Here is a 26,053-nt window from a genome sequence, read left to right on the forward strand (position 1 = left end):
CAAAATTTATAACTATTTTATTAATTTTCAAAATAAATATTTTACCTCAAAAATGTAAAATTGTTAATAAAAATTATAAAAAAATTAAAATGTCTTTTTTTATTAATTTAAAAATTATTATTATATATATTTTAAAAAAAAAGCATAACTCCCCCAGGAAGGGAACATTGATCCACAAAAATATAACAATTAAAAAAATTAATAAAAAATATATAATAATAATTTTTAAAATTACTAAAAAATAAAATTATTATTTTAATATTATTATATTATCAAATTAATATAAACACTTATATTGACTAACTATTAGATTTATATGTCTGAATAAAAAATATTTTTTAAAAACGAAATATTTATTTAAAAAATTAATGAATTGATTTGAAATTTTGATTAAAATTTAAAAATGTAGAGTATTTTACTCTAAAATTAATTGATATTTTTAGTTTGATTTTTATTATATGAATTTAAAAATTGAAAAAAAGTTTAAGATGGTATTTAATTAAATATGATTTAATTTCTTATTTTTTAAAATGTGAATGTAATGAAAATTACAATTGAAATTAATAAATAAATATTAGGCATATTTAAACTAAAATTCAATTGGTGATAGACTGCTAGTGGATTGTTGAATTATTATAATTTTAAATTTTTTCCCGTTAAAGAAATATTTTGAGAACTTTTTATTTTTTGATAATTTTGAAAACTTTAAAAATTATTCTTTTGCCGCGTTGCCATGCTTGCATCATTTCCCGCCACCAAAAGGTGAAAGAACTATGTAGGGTTCCCGCTTCACATCTCTACACCGATTTAGTAACTCAGTATCTTCAACTCCACTCGGGCGATTCTCGACTAACTTCTCCATCTCCATTTTCTTTCTCTAATCAGTAATCCTTAATTGATTTATCTCTAACTCTCCCAAATTATTTCCCAATTTTGCAGTCTAGAAAAAACCCTAGATCGCTTCCCAGGCATGGCCGGCCAATCCGATCCTCACATCTCTCTCTTCTCTGCCGAAGAGGTCCCTTTGCCTTCTCTCGTTATCCTTTATACGTCGTCGTTTTGGAAATTTAGCGGTGATTTTACCTTTTTTTTTTGTTTGCTGGGTTAAACCAGGTGGAATTCATGGCTGAAGATGAGTTGATAGAGATTGTGCCTAATATGCGAATGGATCCTCTCAATTTCATCTGTGTAATCCTAAATTCTTATTTACCTCTCAATTTTTTTCTTTCTCTCCCTTTTTTTTTTTGAAAGAATTTGGTTAATTTGGTTTTAATTTTGATGAAATGACAGGGTGATTTTGGCCCATTTTTACCTCAAATAGCGACTCAGGTACCAATGTGGCTCGCTGTGGCTTTAAAAAAGAGAGGGAAATGCGCAATTCGTCCACCCCTTTGGATGTCAGTTGGTTAGTTAGTCAAACTTTGCCACTGATATTGAATTAGAATTGTTAATTTCTGAAACTTGATTCGATGCTCTTGTTTTGAGTCATGCAAAATATTTCATTGCATATTCAAATAGGAAAAGGATTTTTGGATATTACTAGTCCTCATTAAGGTTTGCTTCATGATTTGGGCAACTAAGTAAAATGATGGAATGTACGTGTGCAAGTACTTTAGTACTTCATTACTTGCATTTATCTTGAAATTTATTCCCCTGATTAATCCAATCAAGTCGTTTCTTTGTGCTGTTATGATTGAGTCAAGGTTTTTCAGGAATTCTACCATAATGTTACCTTGCCAGGGGGAGAAAAACAAGTTTTAATTTAGAAAGGTCTATTATATTGTGATGTTGGTTTTTAAACTTCATTCATGTATTGTTTGCATAGGGCTTAGAAGTTGAGTTGAGAACATGCTAGTTAATTGATAGGGGTTTTTTGGGTTGCAGTTGTGTTGTGAATATGTTATATTGTTTCTTATAATTTTTTGTTGTGGACCAGAAAATTTGACAAAGGTTTTGGAAGGAGAACGAGACTCCCAAGGTGCATTTCAGGCGCTGCCATTTCATTATGTGGAGATATCTAGACTTCTCTTTGATCAGTAAGCCTTCCTATGCTTTCTTCTCACTACTATAAACTATAACATGAGAAAAGCTTAATGTACACTGCGATTTTGTCATGGCAGTGCGCGTGATGACATTCCTGACATGTATATGGTGAGTTGGAGGATTTTTATAACCTTTTTTTAATTGTCCATTTGATTTCTGCATGTAGTCAGTTATAAATCCATTTTGCAGGTGCGGTCTCTTATTGAAGACATAAGGGATGTCCGGGTTCATAAAGTTGAGACTAGCTTGGAAAAGTTCAGTGGTACATCTGCAGTGAAAGTATGCATTTTTGCCACTGTTGTGAATTGTTGATACTTATTATCATGATGTGATATTTATGGCCTTGGATACTTATTTTTATCATCATTTAATATAAGTGGAATAATTGTTATGAATGCAAAAAGAAACAGTTTGAAAATTTTTTTAAGCCAAATATGATATATGTATTAGACTGGATAATGTCTGTTGTTATCTTATGATCTTTATTTTGTATGGCATATGGTGCATGAAACGTAAGCCATATAATATATGGCTAGACATCTGTGGTTTGGAAGTGTGGCTATGCATGTATTGGTGATAAAGAAGAAATTCATTCAGTATGAAAGTAGGGTATAGAAAATTCTCTTTGTTTTGCAACTTTCATGTACACAGAAAAGTAAAAACTGCAAGTCACTGAAATGTGTGTTCTTTATGCACCAATGTTGAACTTTGCTTTCCCCTGCTGCTTGAGAAAGGGGTGAAGTGATCCTGCAACCAACAGCAAAAGTGCATGCAATGCTTGCTTTGCTTGTCGTTTGGAGTTATTTTGGGATGGTCATTGCTTATTTGGGTAATTTAGATTTATGTTGAATGCTTAGCTATGCTTTTGTAAATTGAATTTTACATGCTTATGCAAGGTGCTGTGTATGGGGGGGTAATTACTGTTTTCTTTCAGGTTTAGGGTATGGTTTTACCGCAATGTGTCTTTGAGTGAGTTTCATTTTCTGGTTTCAAACGGGTCTTGCTTTCTGGTGGGAGAGAAAGAGATAAGTTCAGGGCTGTAAACCATACACACACTAAATTGTGTTTTGGGAGGGGGTGTTGTGGGGAATGGGCAAACTATACACACTAAATTGCTGAATTATGTTTTCCTAATATGCTTCAGATGAACTGGATTTCCTCAATGATCTTTGTGTTAATTATGAATCTTCCTTTGTCTTCCTCTTGATTTCTGTGCCTCTAATTTCTTGAAATTGGTCAGATTCCAAATTTATCAGCCATGGAAGTGAACATAATTCGTCCATTTGTTGGGAGGGCCCTGCAGGCATTCTATAAGCATGATAATCCAGAGAAAATACCAGATGTAGATAGAGCATCCAGTGGACAGACACGAGTAGCTAATAACGAGCCAAGAGTATGTTCTTGTTTGCAATTTGTCTGTGTCTTATCTAAAGGTTATAACACTAAATGGATAATGGCTTGACCAGTGGTCTGCATATTTTTTCTGCAAAGATTTTTTATTCTTTGCCTACTGGTTTCTGATTGTGATAGGAAGACATGTCTAAAGTTGGCAAAAGAGTTTCTAAACTAATATTTTTTGCTTTACAGCGGCCTCTGAGGAGATAAGAAGTCATTTTCATTTTTTGATCCCTTCTCTGTATTGAAATGGAAACTTCAGCCAGCTAGCAGTGAAGGTACTTCTGTTTTCTTTGAAACACTTTTCGGAGAATCCTACTTGGTTCCTTCTTTTTTGTAATTGTGAAATAATTGCGGCCTTTGTTTTGAATCCTTGTTGAGTAAGTTGATAACTTATTGTAATAGACATTAAAATTATTATTTCCCACAAAGCTGCGAAGACCTCAATACAAATGGATTGGATTATGGGGAGCATTAATTCTTGTCAGTTACAGTAGCATTTTACTGCATTTTTCAAAGCCCCTCTGATCTCTCTGGTGTTGACTCGGGCCTGGGGTTGATATTAGTGGACTGTTGCTTGAAATGAGAACGCAGTGCTAAATTTGGAATATTGCATGTTGTTTGTCATGGAAAACAACTTATAAGAAATGGAGATCTAAGTCAAGAGAAAGATGTTGATGTGATTTATGGGGGAAAGATAATATAGGATTTTTGTCACCATGGAGGTTGCCTAAGATTTCCTGTTCATGAAGAAGAAAGAGTAATGCACGAATATAGAGGAGTCACTCATGCTAAATAATGCAAAGAGTAAACAAAATCTCCGTTGAGATATTCCAAAAACATGATTGCTGACAATTTGAAGGAAGATTTGGCTCTCTAGAGCTGAATGGTGGAAAGTGCTTCATGTATGTATCCTAGACAGTGCTCCCTTTTATATTCAGTTTTCACTTCATATATTTCATTGCTGGTGGACAGTTCCTGATTGATGATTATTCATCTGTCTGGTAAAAAGCTTGTGCTCAGTTTTATTTCACAAGGAATTGCAATTTGGATGTCAACAATCGTATTATTGTTGTCTAGGGCTGTACCTTGCTCTCAAATACACCTTATATTCTTCCTGTTTTAAGAGATCTCCTTTTCATCTTCAACACTGGAGTAGGCATTTCTGAAAATTAGTATTTCCAGTTATTTAATATATTAGAATTAGCCTTGTGAGGTTGTATGGGTATAAAATAAACTTGGAGCCCCATAGAAGTGGTCCAAGGCATATTCCTTGTCCCCATCACATCCAGTGTGCCAAATGTCTATCCTTTGTGCCAGAAGTCATAAAAGAGAATCCATATTGTTTTTAGAAAAGATGGAGACCCAAGAGAGAGGTCTGGATAGTCCTAATAAGCTAGATAGAAAACTCTAGAACAGTATCTCATGTTCCCTCATCTGACCCACCCTAGCTTATAGAGGTATTAAATTAGCGTTTATTTGCACATGCTGTGGGTCCTCTAGACTTTCTCTGTCTTCATTGTAAGCTTAACATCCATAAACATAGGAATAAAGGATGGTTATCATCCGCGACCTCCTAGGAAAGCAAAATATCAAATAAATATTTTATAGGGTGGAAAAACAGGTGTGATAAATTAAAGAATTGAATCTTAACATGGGTTTTTGTCGACTGAACTGTGAGTTTGAGGATGTGTCAGAGACTGAGCGTCTGTTTTTGACATTGAAGTAATATAGGGATTCAGGAGAAAATATTGTCACCTGCACTTCAGATAGTTTATGTTTTTTCTATCCTTTGTGATTTAATTCTAAACTATAATTGCATGACTCGAAATGTACTGTTTATTTTATGTTTCAGTTGACCTTTAAAAGTCTCTTTGCTATTTGGATCTTAGTGGACAATTTACATCTCAATCATAGGAAAGCTTTATATATTGAATCCATCTGCCATAGCCTGCGTTTTCCTTGCGAAATAGCAAGTCAGCAAGGTTAGAATTTGCCATTCAGGACATGAAATCAGTTTTCTATTGAACTTTACTGGCTATGCAATTGTCTTTTGAGGGAATTATTAGATTCCCCTTTGAGGTCTGCTTTTTATGCAATTATTCGATTCCCTTTCGAAGGAGATTCAACATTTGTTGCAGGTATGATTACCGATATAGAAAGATGCCGGCAGCTTATAATCATTAATTGTAGAATAATGAAAGATCTATCCGTAAGAGCTGCATGCCATTGCAAATGGTTGTTTTTTCTTCTCTCTTTTGTGAGGAGCAGGCAGTTGATGGAGGAGTATGAAATTATGAGGGAGGTGCCATGACTCACGAGGAGCATAAACATCAACCTTGCTTTGCCTGTAGGTCAGTTCAAATCAAACCTTAACCTACCACTGGCATTGGTAAACAACTTAAGATTTAGGAACACTGTTAATCTTAATCCTGGTTGCATCTGATTTGGGTCCTTTAGCTTTTGTTCAATCATAACAGCGATGGTGTGATGTAGACTAGAGAAGACATTTATTTCTCGCTAGAAAGTGCATAAACATGTGAATATTTCACCTGATTTTGAAAGGGAAAAAGAACATTTAAAATGAAAACGATGGATACCTAAACCTTGGCTTGGTAGGGTACTTTGCTAACTCGCATGATCCAACCGAAACTCTTCAAATGAACTTTTACAGTAGTGTGAATGTGATGATTCAACAGTGCAAACAAAGAAGAGGTCAAGTTTCCTCATGCTCTTTATATATGAGCCACAACAAATTTTGTTTTGTAACACTAACCATAGTTACATTTATATAGTTTTATACTTGAAATTCGAAAAGAATTTTTTAGTTATTCGTAAAATTTTAGATGAAATAAAATTTGAGATAAATAAATTATTTTAATTTTTAAATTAAAACGTAAATGTATAATGTATACCGAATAAAGATAGATAGAATGAAATATTTGAAATTTAGCTGTCACATTTTATGATCTAGATCAAGAAGGCAGGCAATTATAACATTAATAGACAGATTCAGAAAAATTTCTACTTCTGGACCGACCCAGAAAAGAAGGATTTGGAAACAATTGACCAGGAAATAGGCCAGACTTCGCGCATGAACCGAAAGGAGAGTGGCCATGGCCATTAGAACTAACATTTCTTTCTCTTTTTCTGTCCTAATTGACTGGCCAATCTCTAAAGCACGAGTTTTGTTTGTTCAAAATTTTTGAGCCTATGATTGATTTCCTAAGTGGCCTAAGCAGTTGTCTTCTTCTCCTCTAAACTGACAGAAAGATACTGCGGAAGCGCGTGGTCCCTCTTCCACTTCGGCCCCCGCATGTTCCTCGTTTGCTTTCCTTTCATTAATCTTTTATTTTCTATATATCTATTTGCTTAGTCACCTCCTCTTTTCTATTTAGTAATAATCGTGAATTCATTGCCTAATCATCATAATTTCAATAAAATAATTTTTTTTGAATTTTTAATTAAGTTTTGAGTAAATTAATTTGAATTAAATTGAAGATTTGGATTTGATTAAGAAAATAATTTTGATTTCGTTTCGTCGAAGTAATCGATTAAGATTATCTTGTACATTTTGCAAGTTAATATAAAAATGTATAAGTTTTGATAAAATCAAAATTTTAAATATAGTTGAATAACTAACTATATATATGATAAACACTCAAACTTCATTTTTGGTTGCATCCAGAAAGGATTAGATTGACGGATTCAAAACTGATTTTTTTATTTAATTATAAACATATGAGCTCTGATCCTTATTTTTGTTTTATTTTAATATTAATAAATTTTTTTATATAATTGAAAGAGGAGGAATTCAAATTTTACTTTTTAAGCATGAAATCATGCATCAACTAATAAGTCAAATGATTGGGTGTAATAAATAATTTCTTTAAAACATATAAGATAAAAAGTGGTAGAATTTTGAATTATATACATGTGATTAAAATATCATCATATGTTTTCTTATTTTTATATTAATTTTTTAAATCTATTTTAATAGCATATAATGTTATAGATTTTATATTTATAAAAAATGTGATAAGTTTTGAAAATATATATATATTCGTGATAAGTAGTATAAGAATTTATTTATTTATTTATTTTTATTCATATGAGATTCAAGAAATATTAAGGTCGAGGTAAGTTCGGAATAAAAGTAAATTCGTTTTCTTTATAAGTAAAAAGGTTAATGCAATGAGAGTATTCAACAATTTATTGAGATAGAATATTATAAATTTTTACATTAGTGAGAGATGAAATGAATCTTGCGTTTATAAATAAGAGTTTTTTATATGTTTTATAAATTGAAAATTAAAGTCATGGTAATAAATTTATTCTCTAATTTATAAAATTTTTAAATTTCTTTGACAATATATTAAATAATTTTTTTTTTTAAATTAGGTAAATGATAGTGTCTTTAGATTCTCAATGTTAGGATTTAACCGAAGAGAACTGAAAGGCTAACTCAAGAGTCAATTATTTGGTGATTAATTCTATATTTTGACGTAACAGTTGGGTCTCCTTGTGGCTCAAGTCATCTCCCAATTAAGAATTATATTATAAGATAAAGGCCATTAGACGATGACTGTACTTTTTCTGTTTGTTTTCTCTCTGTTCCATTCAAGCTGCATGGCCACATGGTCCCCAAGCCAACTTTATTTTTTTTTAATTTCTTAGTTACTATTGCTTTTATTTGAAATTATCATTTTACCCCCAAATTAATTTTCTTAATTCTTTTTAAGTCTAGAAATTTTCCTCATTGACTAGTTAAAAATCACAAAGAAAATGAAAATTTAAAGTTATTTTTTTCATATGTTTGTCACAATTTGTACTTTTAATTTTAAAATATATTATTAATATGTAATATTTTATCTCACTTAATTACGTAATAGTAAAAAAGAAATTTATCTTAATTTAAATTTATTTCAATTTTGAGATCTCTTATAAGAGTTTTGTATTAATAAATGTTCAGTAGATTTTGATATATTTTTTATGAGTTCTCACTTCGATTCAAAAAGTATATTTATTAATTGAAAAAAAAATTTATTTATAAATTTAAAATTTATCTCATTTTATAATGAAATTTGTTACATATTTATTTAATTAATAAAAAATCATAATTAAAAATTATTTTTCATATTATTAAAAAAAATCCATCCCCTTTTTCGTCTAATTACAACGATTTTTTTATTCTTTTTGTTACAAAAACCGTTTTGGCCTTTTGTTTTTTTTTAAAAAAATAAATTCCAATAAAAAAAGAAGTACAAGTAATTTTCGAGTGAACCAAACCTCAATTACGTCCACATTCAATACAATACTTTCCACCTTATCCAAAACTAAATCCCTCGTAATTCCAGTTAACAAAAAAAAAAACCGCAAAAAATAGGAAAAAGGAACAACTAATTAACCTCCGTCATAACAAAAGCATTTCTCAAGCCCATTTTGGTCATTTCACATTTCCTCCATTTTTCCAAAACTTTTCTTATAATCAAAGCTTCCCCCTGCTTCCTCTTCCCTTCTCATTGGCTTTAGTCTTCCCTTCTTTACCTTGGGTTTTTGCCATTCCTTTCCATTTCGTTCCTTCCCTCTCTCTACTTCTCCCGCCCGCCACAAAGGAAAAAAGCTCCCAAGCTTCCACTAAATTACGGAAACGCCATCCCTTTTTTTTTTGTGATAGTTGGCGTGAATTCAGAGAGACGGGGGAAATTGTGATCGGACGGGGGGGTGTTGTGGCGATGATGGAGTGCAGCGTATGGGTGGCCGCGGGGGATCATAAAAATAGTAATAGTAATTCTAATAATAATAATAGCAATAATAATAATAATTTGTGGGGGTTGAGCCATGAAAGCGAGCATGATTTGGCTTTAATGGTAAGCGATTTTTTGGAAAATAACGGTGGAAGCGCCGGCGGCGATTCTTGGTGTAGCAGCGATAGCGAGTCTGGCTTCTCCGATCTTCTCCACCTCTCCGATAAGATCTCCGTTAGTATTTACTATTTTCCATTTCCTTACAAAAAAAATTGGGGTGTTTTTTTTCCCATTAATTTTGAGGTTTTTGCTGGTTTTCTTTCATTGGGTATTTTAAAATTTTATATTTTTCCTCTTTTTTGTTTCTGGGTTTTATTTATTTTATATTTGGGTTGTTCTTTTGTTGGTTTTTGGGTTTTAATTCATATGTATAAGAACTATTTTTTTTAATGGAAGGAACTAATTTAATTAAGGGTTGAACTTTAAGTTTGCTCATTTAATTTGAAGTTTTTAATTTTTTTTTCTTTTGTCTAAGATAATGCCAAGGAGCTGACTATGCTAAGGATATGTTCTTCATATACTCTTTTTAGGCTGCAAATTGCCGAATTTGAGCATCCATGACCTCTTTGAGAATGAGAAATGAATTTATTTGCTGATGTTCTGATTAGAGATGCTTGAACGAGCTTCATAGGCCTAGCATATTTGCTGATGTTCTGCTATGGCTGAAGGAAGGAAAACGATAAACTTGAGCCTGAATTATGAAATTTTTGTAATTTTTTATTTTATGGTCAAAATACTCTTGTACTGTATCTGTTTTGGAGATTGAAGAAAGTAGGTCATTGCTCATATCCGAAGTATACTTATCGTCATAGTGGGTTGCCTCACATATTTGAAACAGTGGTAACTTGTAACTTCCCTTAAGATTGCCCTGTTGATGTGTTAATCTGTTTTTGTTTTATTTTGTTTTTATTTTTGAAATTTTTTCAATTTTGTGTCAAAATTAACAGAAGTTTGCCTTGGTTTTTATGATCTAGTTCAACTTATTCGGCTTTTGAATCTTTAATAAGCATGTGAATTTTGGTGATTCTTTTTAATTTTATCCTCTTCATTTCCTACAAAGAGCATTTACTTAATATGGATCTAATTCTCGTTCGTTTTGCTCTGTCATGTTGCAGTACTATAAGCACCCAGTGGGTCAGTATGAGATCGACTTGTTGTCTGTGGTTCATTCACTTATATTATCTGTGAGTGAGACGGACCTACACTTTGTGAAGTCGGGTCCATGTAATGCTAGCTGCATCAGGTTTTTTCTGGTAAAGCTGTTGAGACTTTCTGGCTATGATGCTGCTGTTTGTGCATCAAGGTGGCAGGGTAGTGGCAAAGTTCCTGGAGGTAAGCCATAGAGCTTTTTATCTTTTTGTTCGATCATTTAACAGTAGATTTTGATGCAGCCTAGGGTGAAGAAAAGAGACCTTAAATTGAGCTTATTCCTTCTAGATGCCTTGAATTCTTTATTTAAGGTTTGAACGTGTACTATTGATGTTCCTTCCATCTCTCTCTCTCTCTCTCTCTCTCTCTCCCTCCCGTTCTCTGGGTATGTTTGTGTGCTTGCATGTCAGTGGGTTGTGCCGTTGTGGAGACTCTTTGTTCTGCTTCATCTGTTATCTATGTTGCATGTTTTTGAGAGTTCAAACCTACCATTCATGACGAAAATCAGCTTCCCCTCAATAATTCTGTTAGGGCAGTAAAAGTATGGTGAAATTTTGCATGTCATTTTGTAGGTTTTGTTCACCAACTGTTTTGATTTGCTCATAAATCAGTAGAACTACAGTAAGTTTGATAAATCCTTTTGTGACATATGTGCAGGTGATCATGAGTATATCGATGTGATCAACTACAACAATGGAAGTTCTGAGCGTTTGATTATTGATATTGACTTCCGAAGCCACTTTGAGATAGCTAGAGCAGTTGATTCTTATGATAGAATATTGAATTCACTACCGGTTGTTTATGTGGGCTCATTAACTAGGTTGAAACAATTGCTTCAGCTCATGGTTGACGCTGCTAGGTCATCTCTTAAGCAAAACTCAATGCCATTTCCTCCATGGAGATCTCTTGCTTATTTGCAAGCAAAGTGGCAGTCGCCCTACCAGAGACAATTTACTCCCTATGAACATGATATTAATGGCAATGTTTCCTCTGACCATAAACAGTGCAATGGGCATTTAAAGGGGCTGCAGGCTTCCCTTCAATCCGAATTAGAAGCAGAGAGACTGTTGAAGCCCATAAACATTGATAGTCATTGGAGATTGAAACTTGACAGGCGGAGGCACTCCTCATTCAGGGCTCTTTGACATGTATAGATTTTGATCTGGAAGATGCAAGTTCTTTTTTGTGAGAGATTAATTGTATTGCGGCTTTTCTTTAAGTTATTTTTTTCCCTTGATAGTGAATAAGTGTGGACCGGAAAGAAGGGCACGTTCACACAGCTGACAGTGAAGACAATAACTTCCCATATTTTGTTGTCCAGGCATCTTCAGTTCTCATCTCGAGTTGGGGAGCCATATGTTTCTGTTTTGATTTTTTATGCACGGGGTGAATGATAGCATCGAGTTCCTGAGAACTGCTGCAGAATTGTTTGGCTTGAAACAGCTCCTAAAGTCTACTAGGCAACGTGCATCATCTTATAGATGGTTCTTTGTTTTTCCTTTTATGTATCATTGTGAATGTATTCCTTGCCCCTTATTTTTTCGGGCTTAGGAATTTTTTTTTTAGAATCTTTGCTCTTTCTCATTAATATGTGATTTCAGTCTGAAAAATTTGTCTGCATCAAGAATATATGCTTTGGGTTACAAATTATACACAATGAATTGATTATTAGTTGCTTTTGTTACTGTTCCTGCTGATTCTTCTGTTTGTGTACTTGTCCCATTTCATTTAGAAAAGCACAATCCCCAGTCAATGTTCCTGTGATGTGCAGCCAAAGAAAAATGTTCACGTCTTAAAAGCAGAATATGCCTACCATATAAGCTTCTCTGTACACCATAGCTTTGTGGTTGATTTGCCTGGCACTTTGTGAATAATTAAACCGTAACCAGCTCGATTAGTCAGTGTTTAGTTTGTGTTAATCTTTAATACAATTGATATTATCATCGGGCTTTGATACCAATTAGCTGGCAAAGCTGTTGTAATAATTTCAGTTTAAGCACATCATGTGGAATTCTCCTATGTTTGAGACAATTATTGAAGGGCTTGTCGACCAATATTTCATGTTGTGAGGAAAAAGAAATTGACCTCAAAACTCATTTTCTTTGTAAATTGGCTTCATAATATTAATATATATATATATATATATATTATTTTATCCAAAAAAGTTAACTTGATTGGATAAGATCCAGAACCACCTTTATACTATTTTGGCATAAGGTGTGTTTCCAATATCCTATAATGTTCTTGAAAGGATAATGCATTATCAGTGGACTCCACCACATTAGGATCACCCACCTTGGTGAGGCATTGCAATCTCCACATAAACTCCCTCCATTGAAGACAAAAGAATTTTGAGAGATCGAATTACTGACCTTATTGATATATGATTGTCTTTGATATCATTTTAATTAAAAATTTTATATAATATATATATATATATATATATATATATATTAAAAAGAAAAGGTCCAAGAACTTTTTTTTCTCTTATTATGTCCTTCCACACCAATTTGCATGCCATTGATCAAGAGATACAAAGATGCCCCCCAATATGGTAACGGGGTTGAACAGCTGAACTTTTGCATTTTCAACAATTCCATACAGGACTTCGCGTTTGGTGGTGTACTGACGTCCCCATGGATCATAATAATACTGCAACCATAAAATGAATCATGTACTTATCACTGAACCAAATATTCATATATTCTATTGATTTAATTGATTGACATGGTTATATCTAAATATATTGCTGAAGAAAACAATATATCAGATATATCAGAGACAAGAAAAAGACTTGAAAACACATAACATTAAAGGTTAATCAGATTTATCAATAACGAAAAGGACATAAGCAATGGAAACCATGGTTCAAATGAAGAGAAATATGTATCTACTTATTATACGTGTGATTATGGGTTGTTACCGTATAGCGCCTGCCGGTACGCATGCGGCGCTCTTCTGCAACCCAACCAGGCAGCAACCAGCCATAGCCATAATCGGATTGATCGCGGAAAATGACAGTGCTCCCTGGTTTCCTCTTATTGCACTTCTGCTGAGGACGTTCTCTTATATTGCGCAAGGTGGCTAGCGTCAGCGGCGACCACTGCCTGGCATAGTTGGCGCTGCTTGAGCTTGACGCGCGACTGCCCTTCACCATGACTGCAAGAGTTTGAAAGCTTAATGCTCTACTTTTTTTTTTTTTTTTTTTCCTTTGGTGGTTTCTTTCCACCAAGTTCATTGCACTATATATAGGCGCTAGGATGCTATATTTTTGTAGTATTTTCAACTTTTTCTCTTCTTTTTTCTCTTATTTCAGATTAGTCCCATAGAGTATTTAAATTCTTTTCAATTTTGATCTTGGACATAATTCTAATTTATAGAGTTATTTGACCTATATATTTAGCAATTGATAGAGCAAGTCTTTTTGTTTTGTTAGATAAATAATCAAGATGTTTTAAAACTTTGTTTAGGGTTAATCTGATAGGTATATAGATTATTATTTTAAAGATGTAGATACATGTAAAATGCGAATGAAGTTACGTAAACTGCATGAAAATATATATTATTTGTTAGTTCACTAGTTTTTTCAACACGTGTTTTTGACTTGAGGGTTTTGATTTTAACATTGGGGAAAAAAATGAAAGCATATAATTAGTATTAATTAAACCGTGATCATGAGCTAACTTTGAAGTAATTGATTGGTTTTAATCTTTATTTTTTTATTTTTCCTTTTTAAAGATATATAAAAGTGAAGATAAAAGTTTTATACTTGTCGGTTCGTACAGATTTCAAAAGTTAAATAATTGAATAACTTACTTACAATTGTTTTTCTTTTTTTAATTTTTAAATTTTCTTCCATCATTATACAAATTAATTCAAATAAGTGTCATATATATTAATTATAAAGTAAAAACAATAAAACAAAACTTACTATTTTGAAAGTAACTAAGGATTAAGTGAAGAGCATATATGTCGGCCGTTATGTTATCTTTCGACAGATATGTAAAGTTTAAGCATTGTGGCACTCGACATAAAAAAATGATAATTAAAACTACATATAAAACGCGTTATTGAAAAGTTTGATTTTTTCAAATTAAGAACATTCTAAAATCTTAACAAATTCGAAGAAAGTAGTTTTTCTTTACACATGATATCTAATAACCAAAAGTTAAGGCACGGTATAAGGATTTAAGAAGGGGGAATCAAGGGGAGAGGGTCCTAGAAAAGAAAAAACACTTCAAACTCTTGGATTTCAATAACAATATCCATTATTCGAAGGATGGTATTGCAATTAACCAAGAAGTTGTGGTTGTTGCGCAAATAGAGAAACATTAATAGTGCTATACATGCAAAAAAAAAAAATCCAAATGCATTTTCGCTGTCTTGTACATATTAGCTAAGATTCCCGAGTCAACATTGATTGTGTAACTGCTCCATTTGACAAGCAATGGCAGGCTCTTCACTGTTGGCTGTTTTACCTTATTTTTCCCATATATACTTACCATATATTTATTTATTTATTCAAAGGGTACTTCCCATATAATTAATTCAGGGCATAATCATTTAAATCATTGGTTAAGCTTAAAACGTTACATATTCAGGGAATAATCATTTAAATCATTGGATAAGCTTAAAACGTTACATCTATGGTATTCTTGAGCTTGAATTATGAAATTTTTGTAATTTTTTATTTTAGGGTTAAAAGACTCTTGTATTATATTTATTTTAGAGATTGAAAAAAGTATTAATCAATTAGAAAATCATCTGAATTTTGTAATTTCGGTGATTTTTTTTTACTTTTACCCTCTTCATTTCTTATCAAGAGTATTTATTTATTTTTTTGAAAAATAATTTTATTAATCTCAGTGAGCCGTATGCCACCCTATATATCTTGTTTATTTGTTAAAAAATTTTTCATGACATAGTGCTTAGTCCGGGCATAGAAAACTATACAATTACAAAATATAGTACTGCTCAAAAAGCTATTGACGGCATCTCTAAATCCTGTCGACCAATATGGATCGTAGCTATCTGCCCTTATTACAAAAACTGGGCGTGACACATGAGCAAAGAATTCGTCATAGTCTACATCAACCACCATTCGGCCTCAAAGCAAAAAGATGAGGCATCACAACATTCGAAAAAGCCATCATTTCAGCCTATCCATATTTCCATGGTTACAAATCCATGAAAAGAAGACAATAGCCATAAAGACTCGATCTACTGTTAGAGTTGAAGCATGCATTGGCTTTATCATTTTGTCTGTTATGTACTTTGCTTCGTTGTTGTACTGGTTGTTGACTGCTGTACACAGGTGTTTATGATGTGTCATCATGCATGCTTAGTTTTTTAATACAGTTTAACACTTGTCCCTTATGTTAACAGGTGTTAATCTTTGTATAATTTGCATAAATATTTTGCTCATAGTTGAATGAAACGTGTGCGAAGAACCTTCAGCACATTCCTCTCTGTTTTCCAGTCTTTCACTTCTCTTTACCAGAGCAATATATGTTATCATCTGCTCTGTTATAACTTCAATTTTTCTTCTCTCATAGTTTCCTTACATCTACATCCCTTAGCACTAAACCTGCAAGTTACAAGCAGTTGAAAAAACAAGGGCAAGTAAGAAGCCATACAAAGGAGGATGGTCACCAAATCGGCGGGACCACTTGATTGCAGCTGTCCAAGAGCATTGTTGAACTTTCAAAAAATAAAGTGAAGGAAAATGAAGGAGAGTAAAGAGAATGCTTAAGAGCAGTGAAGTGAAGAAAAAACAGAACAACTTCTTCATTCATATCAGTTTGCTACTTAAAGCTTAAGCACAGGAAACAAAATAGAAACTGACAACTACCCACTAAATGAACTCAATAGGTAACTGATCCATAATTCTAAGTGATAGACCAACATGTTTTTTTTTTTTTTTTTGAAAAGTAATAGACTAACATGTGCCAAGTAGGATAACCAACAGTAACTGACTGCAACATAAAAAATAAGACTAAACTTAACTGAGTCTTATGCAGCAGCTGGCTGCTCAGATAAACACTATCAACAATTAAAGAGATGCATTCCAACTTCAACAAGCATTTACTTCATATGGATCTAATTCTCTTTATTTTTGCTCTGTCATGTTGCAGTACTATAAGCACTCGGTGGGTTAGTATGAGATCGACTTGTTGTCTGTGGTTCATTCACTTATATTATCTATGAGTGAGACGGACCTACACTTTGTGAAGTCGGGTTCATGTAATGCTAGCTGCATCGGGTTTTCTCTGGTAAAGCTATTGAGACTTTCTGGCTATGATGCTGCTGTGTGTGCATCAAGGGGGCAAGGTAGTGGCAAAGTTCCTGGAGGTATGCCATAGAGCATTTTGTCTTTTTGCTGGATCATTTAGCAGTAGATGTTGAGCTTAATTTGAGCTTATCCTTTCTAGATGCCTTGAATTCTATATTTGAAATTTGAACGTGTACTATTAATGTTCCTTCCATCTCTCACACACGCTCTCTTTCTCTGGGTATGTTTGTGTGCTTGCATGTCAATGGGTTGTGCCGTTGTGGAGAATCTTTGTTCTGCTGCATCTGATCTGTTATCTATGTTGCATGTCTTTGAGAGTTCAAACCTACCATTCATGATCAAAATCAACTTCCCCTCAACAGTTCTATTAAGGCAGTAAAAGTAAGGCGAAATTTTGCATGTCATTTTGTAGGTTTTGTCCCTCAACTGTTTTTGATTTACTCATAAATCAGTGAAACTACAGTAATTTTGAAAAAACCATTTGTGACGTATATGCAGGTGATCACGAGTATATCGATGTGATCAATTACGACAAGGGAAGTTCTGAGCGTTTGATTATTGATATTGACTTCCGAAGCCACTTTGAGATAGCTAGAGCAGTTGATTCTTATGATAGAATATTGAATTCACTTCCGGTTGTTAATTTGATTGGATAAAATCCACAATTACCTTTATACCATTTTGGCATAGAGGTGTGTTTCCAATTTCCTATGCTCTCGAGATGAAGATCACATTGAGGCCACCCATCTTGGTGGAGCATTGCAGTCTCCACAGACTCCCTCCCTTGAGTACTTAAGAATTTCATGGGATCGAACTAGTGACCTTATAAACATAAGATTAACTTTGGTATCATTTTAATTAAAAAACTAGTTATATAATATATATATATATGTTGAAAAATAATGTATTTTATAAGGTTCAAACATTTTACATTGTTAAAATATATAAAAGGTGAATGTCTTATATTGAAAAACCAACTATGGGCTTGTTGCAAGCAAGGAAAACAGAGTGAGCTCGCGTGCACACAAGATTGGGTTAAATAATTAAAAACTTCAGATTTTCCTCCCTGTGTGCGAGTATACACGTGGGTTGTGTCCAAGTGACTTTTTGTACTTTGACCTTATTTTTTTTTGAACTTTTTCAGCATTTGATTAAATCAAAGTTTACCTGATTCTCCTGGTTTTCCTCAACGTTTATCCTGATTTTGCTCCAATATCTATCTGACTTGGTATAAATGCTGATTAGGTTTTCCTCAACTCCCTGATCTGGTGCAACGTTCACCTTATTTGGTACAACGTTCACTTCATTCCATGCCTATAAATATAGCCTCACACCCTCACTCACAACACACACCAAAGCTTTTCTTCTCTAAAGCTTTCTCCCTCTGCCTCTTCTCTTCTCTTTAGCTTCTCTACTGGGTTTTCTGCTTTTTCTTTTTGCTGTTCCTGTCATTCCTTAATAGTTTGTGCAAACTATAAAGAAGAGTCTGTTGAATCTTGAAAGATAACCGCTACAGTCCTTTTGCACCGAGTTTTATACTCCGAAGGGGCGGAAATTATCCTTAAGGACAGTGATACCACGCCTCAGACCAATTACTGTTTTTACTATTTTTATATTCCTTTATTTATAATATTCGTTCAACATATATATATATATATTAGAAAGAACAGGTACACGAATTTCTTTCTCTATTGTTATGTCCTTCTACACCAATCTGCATGCCATTCAAGAGATACGAAGATGCCCCCCATATGGCAATGGGATTGAACAGCTTAACTTTTGCATTTCCAACAATTTGATTAATATACATATTAATTTCTTTCCTCCATAATTCTCTTTGTCTAAAATTTTAAGACTCTATTTGCTTGATATTTTTATTATTTGATTTTCAGAACTTTGTTTTTATTCTTAGATTTCACCCAATAAGCTATATGATGAAGCCTATTCCCATAAATTCTAAGACCCAACGCATAGTTACTGAGGTATTGCCGATTATCTGCACATAATCTTGGATGTAGAATTCACTTTGAATGCAAAGACACCTTGCCAGGAAAGATGTATAAACCTCAATCAATGTGAGACCAATATTTAGATATATCACCCGTAGTTAATAATAGAGTCATAAGTAAAAGATGCTCTATGACACTTGGGATATTAAAGCTAAAAATAGGGTTCGTTAATTTTATTTACACCTATTATTCCAAGGCACAGTATGTGTTTTACACAGCCAAAGTAAACAACAATGGTACAAGAGAGTAATCTAGCTCTAGATGTGCATCAACAACTCCTCCAATCATCATCACCTGCTTCCGAACGAACCCTACAAAACTTTAACCCACAGATTAATTAGGCATAAAGATAAAAAAACAAGCATAAAAAAGGAGAGATGAATGCTCTTTTGTGAATCCATGGTTTCACCTTTTCCCATCATTTGATCACTGAACGAGCATCAGGCCACAAACAGCCCATAAATGTTGGATTTCGCGTTTGGTGCTGTACTGACGCCCCGATGGATCATAGTAATACTGCAACCATCAAACGAATTATGCTACTATCACTAAACCAAATATTCATATATTCTATTGATTTTTAATTAATTGATATGATTATATCTAAATATACTTGCTGCACAAAACAGTGTATCAGATATATCAGAGACAAAAGGACTTGAAAACACACAATATTAAGGATTAATCAGATATATTAATAACGAAAAGGATATTGGCAATGGAAACCATAGTTCAAAATGAAGAGAGAGATGTATGTACATATTGTACGTATGATAATGAGTTTTTACCCTATAGAGCCTGCCAGTACGCATGCGGCGCTCTTCAGCGACCCAACCAGGCAGCAGCCAGCCATAGCCACGATCGGATTGATCACGGTAAGTGACGGTGCTCCCTGGTTTCCTCCTATGGCAGTTCTGATGAGGACGTTCTCTTATATTACGCAAGGTGGCCAGCGTCAGCGGAGACCACTGCCTGGCATAGTTGGCGCTGCTTGAGCTTGACGCGCGTCTTGGTCTCCCCCTAGCCCTAGCCATGACTGAAAGAAATTGAAAGCTTAATGCTATAGTTTTTTTTTCATGTGGTTGTTTTTTCCACCTCGTTCATTGCACTATATATAGGCACTATGGGGATGCTATATTTTGTAATATTTCAGATTAGTCCCTGGAGTATTTAAATTCTAATTTATAGAATTATTTGAATTATGTATATAGCAATTGATTGAGCAAGTCTTTTTTTTTGTTTGTTAAATAGTCAAGATGTTTTAGAAGTTTGTATAGGGTTAATATGGCGGGTTAATATAGGGTTAAAATGAACATGCATATGAAATGCGAATGAAAAAATGTACGTTGCATGAAAATATATATAGTATTTGTTAGCTGACTTGCTTTGTCGACACGTGTTTTTGACGTTAGGGTTTTGTCTCTAACATCAACAAAAAAAGTGAAATCATATAATTAGTATTAATTAAATCTGACCATGAGCTAACTTTTAAGTAATTGATTGGTTTTAATCTTTATTTGTTTCATTTTTCTTTTTAAAGGTATATAAAAGTGAAGATAAAAGTTTCATACTTATCAGTTTGTACATACAAATTTCAAGGGTTAATTAATTGAATAACTTATTTACAATTGTTTTTTTTTTCAATTTTTAAATGTTCTTTTGTCATTGTACAGATTAATCCAAATAAGCGTAATATATATATTAGTTATAAAGCAGAAACAATAAAACAAAACTTACTATTTTGGAAGTAACTTAAGAATAAGTGAAGAGACTATACGCTAACCGTTATGTTTTCCTTTGATGGATATGTAAAGTTTAAGCGTTACGTCACTCAACATAAAAAAAATGATAATTAAAACTACATATAAAATGTGTTATTGAAAAAGATTGATTTTTCCAAATTAAGAATATTTTAAAATCTTAACAAAGTCAGAGAAAAAATTTGTTCTTTATATATAGTATCTAATAACCAAAAGTTAAGACATGGCATAAGGATTTAAGAAGAGGGAATTAAGAGGAGAGGGTCCTAGAAAAGAAAAAACACTTCAAAATCTTGGATTTCAATAACAATATCCATTATTCGAAGGATGGTATTGCAATTAACCAAGAAGTTGTGGTTGTTGCGCAAATAGAGAAACGTTAATAGTGCTATACATGCAAAAAAAAAAAAAAATCCAAGTGGATTTTCGCTGTCATATATATATATATATATATTATCTAAGATTCCCGAGTCAACGTTGATTGTGTAACTGCTCAATTTGATAAGCAATGGCAGGCTCTTCACTGCTGGCTGTTTTACCTTATTTTTCCCATATATACTTACCATATATTCATTATTCAAGGGATACTTACCATATAATTAATTCAGGGAATAACCATTTAAATCATTGGATAAACTCAAAACTTTGCATTTATGGTATTTTGAGCTGTTAAAAATTGATTGGTCAGTCATATTTGGCATTTTGCCCTTTTAAAGAAACAAAAATGAAGGTATCTAATTGACCTCCAAAATAGACCTGGCATTGTATGTATATTTACAAGAATCAGTATAAGGTTTTAAATTGGGTTTTGCCTATTTGTCACTTACTTTCTTTTGCACTTTTTTCTTTAATTGTCCATTAAATTTTTTTTTAATCTCTAATTCTGTCAATAAATTAATAATAAAAAAGGAAAAAAAAAACAATTGCAATGAACGAATTGGGTCAGGTCAGAATTTATGGACTAAACCAATTGTGTCACACAAACAAATTTGAATTGAACATTAAAAAGAAAAACAAATTAACCACATATTGAACCGGCAATGTATCATGAGATTTTATTGAACTGCATGTTTGCAAGGTAGTTTGGATTGTACAAAAATATGTTGTAGAGGATAATTGCTCACAATTGGTCCACCTTGAAGTTACAATTGTTCATTAGTTTGTACATTTAAGAATAATTGATTCTCCATTATCTTAATTTTGACTAAATTGAAGTAAATTTTTTAGTTAAAACAAGTTAAGACTTTATAATCACTAAACAAGTTAAGACGTTAAAATTGTGGGCTAGACGAGATAAATTAGTATGACGCAAATAATTTAACTTATTTTCATTAAGAAAGCAAAAGATGTACTAGATCTTATGCATCTGTATTACATACTTTAATTTTTCTTTGAAATTTTATTATTTATATTTTTGGGATCAAAATGCAAAACTTTGTTTAAACATAGTGAATTTCATAAATGAAAAAAGAAAAATAATAACCAAGGTAACAAAAATTATATAAAATCAAATTGTTCTTGATTTAAAATTATTAAAATCTACACACTTTTTAAAAAAAAAAAAAAACTTAATTTTTCAAATATGATTACATTCAATTACATGGATATAATTCGACCTAAGAATCATATAATCAATAATGTACTACTAATTAAGCATGTTCATGATTTAATTACATTGTCTAAAAAGAATTATGAATTTTGACAATGTAAGAGGGGAGCTTCTTAGGAGGGGTCTTGTGAGTAGTAATGCGGCTTTACGTGCCATTTGCAATAAAGAAATCAAAACAGTCGACGCATGGCCTTCTTCACTATTGTTTGGATCATTTGGCTTTCTGGAAATGAGCTAATCTTCAAAGGTAAACCTTTTAACATTTTCCAAATTTATGAAATTATTAAATTTAGAATTGGTTGGTGGATAAGGGCCAAGTAGCCGCTCGACAATTCTTCTGTCCTTGATCTTGTTCGTGATTTGGCCTTTGCTAAAGCTCCTTTGTTGCAGAAAAGAATTAAACCGATGATTGATTGGGTTAGACCTTGTGTTGGCTGCATGAAATTCAACAATGTATAAAAAGAATTATGAATTAAGCATGCTCATTATTTAATTACATTATATAAAAAGAATTATGAATTTTAACAATGTAATTGTACAAATTCAAAAACCACACAAGACCTTAACATGCAATCAAGAATAATGTAATCTATATATAATTCTTTAGGATTGTAAATCCTAAGGTTTTGACATCAAATGTTAGACTTTATTATAATAAATTTACATTAATTTAAGATCTATCATAGTTGAAATTTAAAATATAAAAGTGTATATGATTTTTTATTCATTCAAGTATTTAGCTTATTAGTTCGTGTATGATCTCTTGTCTAAATAACAAGATTCAAATCTCTCTTCCCCTAATTAAAAAATATATATATATATATATATGATTTTTTATACATAATTTCTCTAATTTCTTGTTTTTTTCTTAACCAATCAAATAGTTTCGTTAGAATCAGAAATTAGTTACAGAAGGATTGGCCTTGAAGGCCCTGGGTACAAGCAACAGTGCAAAAAATAACTTGTTGCCGCAGAAAATCAAATTGGAAAATACTTTCCTTTTTTGAAAGGCAGAATAAAGTTCATTTCATAAAAGATTTACAAAAGACTACCACGTAAGGTAGTGAGGTGGCTCCTTACTGCTTACAAAAATCCAGTAGGCTGCAGCAAAAGAAAGGGTCAGGAGACAAGCCACTGGTTGCGTATGAGATCCAACCCAATCTGGAAACCAACGAAGAACCTCCAGCAACATAATCCCCACCACAGCATACATTTTGGGACCTCAACAATGACCACAACTTAGACAAACAATGGTAGAAGTTCCACAAACATAAAAAACAAGAACAGAAAATTAATGCAACCTGGGAAAATAATTTAGAAGAGCTTACTCTGTATCAATTGCCAACCCATGTTCTATATCATCACTGGTCTCCAGCAGATCAGAGGCCCTTCAAATTGCCCCTTTAGCCAAATTGTCAACCGCTCTATTTCCTGCCCTTAGCGTATGCCAGATTTTCCAATCACCAATCATCTTCTTCAAGCTCTCAATGTGTAAAATCCATTTTCCAAGTTTCCACGGGACGTCATTTGGATTTTTGATCCACTTCACGGCATTAAGAGAATCACTCTTACAGACGAGTAAAAAATTTCCAACCCAAACCGAGAAGGCAAAGATAATGAAAGCTTCCCGAATTGCAAGAAGTTCTGCAAGACTTGAGTCCCCAAAATTGGAAAATACTTGATCGTGTCAAACTCAAATTGGAAATTGGAATCATATAAGCAAAAATGCTAGTAAAATTGCATCAGCCTTGGCACACGTCTTCTCCCATGGATAATGCCATTTGGGTTCTTAATTCTGAACTATATAATTGGAATTACAATAAGACAGCATATCAAATATTCTCTAATGAACAAAATCTAATATGGGTTTTAACAACATTGCAAAGAATTCATGATAACCAAGTAATATATGCTGGTGATCACGACTATATCGATGTGATCAATTACAACAAGGGAGGTTCTGAGCGTTTGATTGTTGATATTGACTTCCGAAGCCACTTTGAGATAGCTAGAGGAGTTGATTGTTATGATAGAATATTGAATTCACTTCCGGTTGTTTACGTGGGCTCATTGACTAGGTTGAAACAATCGCTTCAGCTCATGGTTGACGCTGCTGGGTCGTCTCTTAAGCAAAACTCAATGCCTTTTCCTCCATGGAGATCTCTGGCTTATTTGCAAGCAAAGTGGCAGCGCCCTACCAGAGACAATCTACTCCCAGTGAACATGATCTTGAAGACAATGTTTCTTCTGACAATAAACAGTGCAACGGGCATTTAAGGGGGCTGCACTCTTCACTTCAATCCGAATTAGAAGCAGAGCAACTATTGAAGCCCATGACCAATGATAGTCACTGGAGATTTAAACTTTGGATTACAAATTATACAGAGAATGACTAGAGTATTAGCTGCCTTTGTTACCTTAATATAATTTTGGCAACAGGTGTGTTTCCAATTTCCTACTATGCTCTTGAAAGGATAATGCATTACAAATGAACCCCATCACACTAGGGCCACTCACCTTGGTGGGGCATTGCAGTCTCCACATAGACTCCTTCTCTTGAGGACCAAGAATTTCTGGAGATCAAATTAGTGACTTTATGAATATAAAATTGACTTTGATGCCATTTTAATTTAAAAAACTATATATATATATATATATACATCATTTTAACTAAAAATGTTAACTTAATTAGATAAAGTCAATTCAAATTCAGAATTGCCCTTATATCATTTTGGCATCGCCTACTTTGCTTTTGTAAAGAACAATGTATTTCAAGTGGACCCCATCACATGGAGGTCAACCACCTTCGTAGGGCATTGCGGTCTTCACATAGACTCCCTCTTTTGAGGTTTCAAAAATTTCATGGGATCGAACTATTGAACTTATGGATATAAGATCGACTTTGATATCATTTTAATTAAAAAGACTATATATATATATATATATATTGAAAAAAAATCTTCGAATTTCTTTCCCAGTAATTATGTCCTTCCATAGCAATCTACATGCCATTCAAGAGATAAGAAGAAGCTGCCCATATGGAAATGGGGTTGAACTGCTGAACTTTTGCATTTCCAACACTTTGATTGAAATACCTATCAATTTCTTTCCTCCATAGTTCTCTTTCTCTAAAATTTTTAAACTCTGTTTGGTTAATATTTTTATTATTTGATTTTCAGAACTTTGTTTTTATTCCTTGATTTTATCCAGTAAGCTAGATGATGAAGCCTATTCTCTCCAATTCCAAGACCCATGGTATAGTTACTGAGGTACTGCCGGTTATCTGCACATAATCTTGGATTTAGAATTCACTTTGGATGCAAAAACGAAGAAACCCTGCCAGGAAAGATGTATAAACCTCAATCAATGTGAGATAAATATTTAGATCACTCTTAATTAATAACAGAGTCATAAGTAAAGATGCACAATGACACTTCGGATTAAAGCTAAAAATAGGTTCATTCATTTTATTTACACCCATTCTTCCAAGGTACAATATGTGTTTTACACAGCCAAAGTAAACAACAATGATACAAGAGAGTAATCTAGCTCTAGATGTGTATCAACAACTCCTCCTATCATCATCAGCTGCTTCCGAATGAACCCTGCAAAACATTAACCCACAAATTAATTAGACGTAAAGATCAGAAAATAAGCAAGAAAAAGGAGACATGAATCTTCTTTTCTGAATCAATGGTTTCACCTTTTCCCATCATTTGATCACTCAACGAGAATCAGGCCGCACACTGCCAATCTATACAGGACTTCACGTTTGGTGTTGTACTGACGTCCCCATCGATCATAATAATACTGCAGCCATCAAACAAAGTATGTTGTTATCACTGAACCAAATATTCATATATTTATTAATTTAATTAATTGATATGATTATATCTAAAAATATTGCTGCACAAAACAGTTTGTCAGATATAACAGAGATAAAAAGGATTTGAAAACACACAATATTAAGGGTTAATCAAATATATCCA

General features: G+C 33.0%; 2 protein-coding genes and 1 pseudogene across 2 annotated transcripts; all 3 read left to right on the forward strand.

Annotated features, from left to right (window-relative positions):
- The first annotated feature begins 777 nt into the window (after positions 1-777).
- Positions 778-4,430, forward strand: PSF2. The gene is made up of 8 exons (XM_007009270.3): positions 778-1,018; positions 1,114-1,188; positions 1,291-1,405; positions 1,937-2,036; positions 2,121-2,151; positions 2,233-2,322; positions 3,284-3,436; positions 3,631-4,430. Exons 1-8 carry the CDS (start codon positions 971-973, stop codon positions 3,646-3,648), a joined length of 630 nt encoding a protein of 209 aa, XP_007009332.2. The 5' UTR covers positions 778-970; the 3' UTR covers positions 3,649-4,430.
- Positions 4,431-8,928: 4,498 nt separating this feature from the next.
- On the forward strand, positions 8,929-12,078 carry LOC18586087 (uncharacterized). The gene is made up of 3 exons (XM_018129665.2): positions 8,929-9,419; positions 10,361-10,577; positions 11,052-12,078. Exons 1-3 carry the CDS (start codon positions 9,174-9,176, stop codon positions 11,537-11,539), a joined length of 951 nt encoding a protein of 316 aa, XP_017985154.1. The 5' UTR covers positions 8,929-9,173; the 3' UTR covers positions 11,540-12,078.
- A 4,441-nt stretch (positions 12,079-16,519) lies between these two features.
- LOC18586089 (uncharacterized) lies at positions 16,520-25,420 on the forward strand (annotated as a pseudogene).
- The last annotated feature ends 633 nt before the right edge of the window (positions 25,421-26,053 follow it).

The sequence above is a fragment of the Theobroma cacao genome, chromosome 10 (genome assembly GCF_053813885.1).
Source record: "Theobroma cacao isolate CCN51 chromosome 10, ASM5381388v1, whole genome shotgun sequence".
Lineage (NCBI taxonomy): Eukaryota > Viridiplantae > Streptophyta > Magnoliopsida > Malvales > Malvaceae > Theobroma > Theobroma cacao.

What these genes read in the sequence shown, in the direction of transcription:
- PSF2 (XM_007009270.3), top strand. Translation starts at nt 971, where the DNA reads ATGGCCGGCCAATCCGATCCTCACATCTCTCTCTTCTCTGCCGAAGAG. An exon ending in ACCCCTTTGGATGTCAGTTG is followed by an intron (nt 1,406 to 1,936) that starts GTTAGTTAGTCA and finishes GTTGTGGACCAG; the next exon opens with AAAATTTGACAAAGGTTTTG. An exon ending in ACATTCCTGACATGTATATG is followed by an intron (nt 2,152 to 2,232) that starts GTGAGTTGGAGG and finishes TCCATTTTGCAG; the next exon opens with GTGCGGTCTCTTATTGAAGA.
- LOC18586087 (XM_018129665.2), top strand. Translation starts at nt 9,174, where the DNA reads ATGATGGAGTGCAGCGTATGGGTGGCCGCGGGGGATCATAAAAATAGT. An exon ending in ACCTCTCCGATAAGATCTCC is followed by an intron (nt 9,420 to 10,360) that starts GTTAGTATTTAC and finishes GTCATGTTGCAG; the next exon opens with TACTATAAGCACCCAGTGGG. An exon ending in TAGTGGCAAAGTTCCTGGAG is followed by an intron (nt 10,578 to 11,051) that starts GTAAGCCATAGA and finishes ACATATGTGCAG; the next exon opens with GTGATCATGAGTATATCGAT.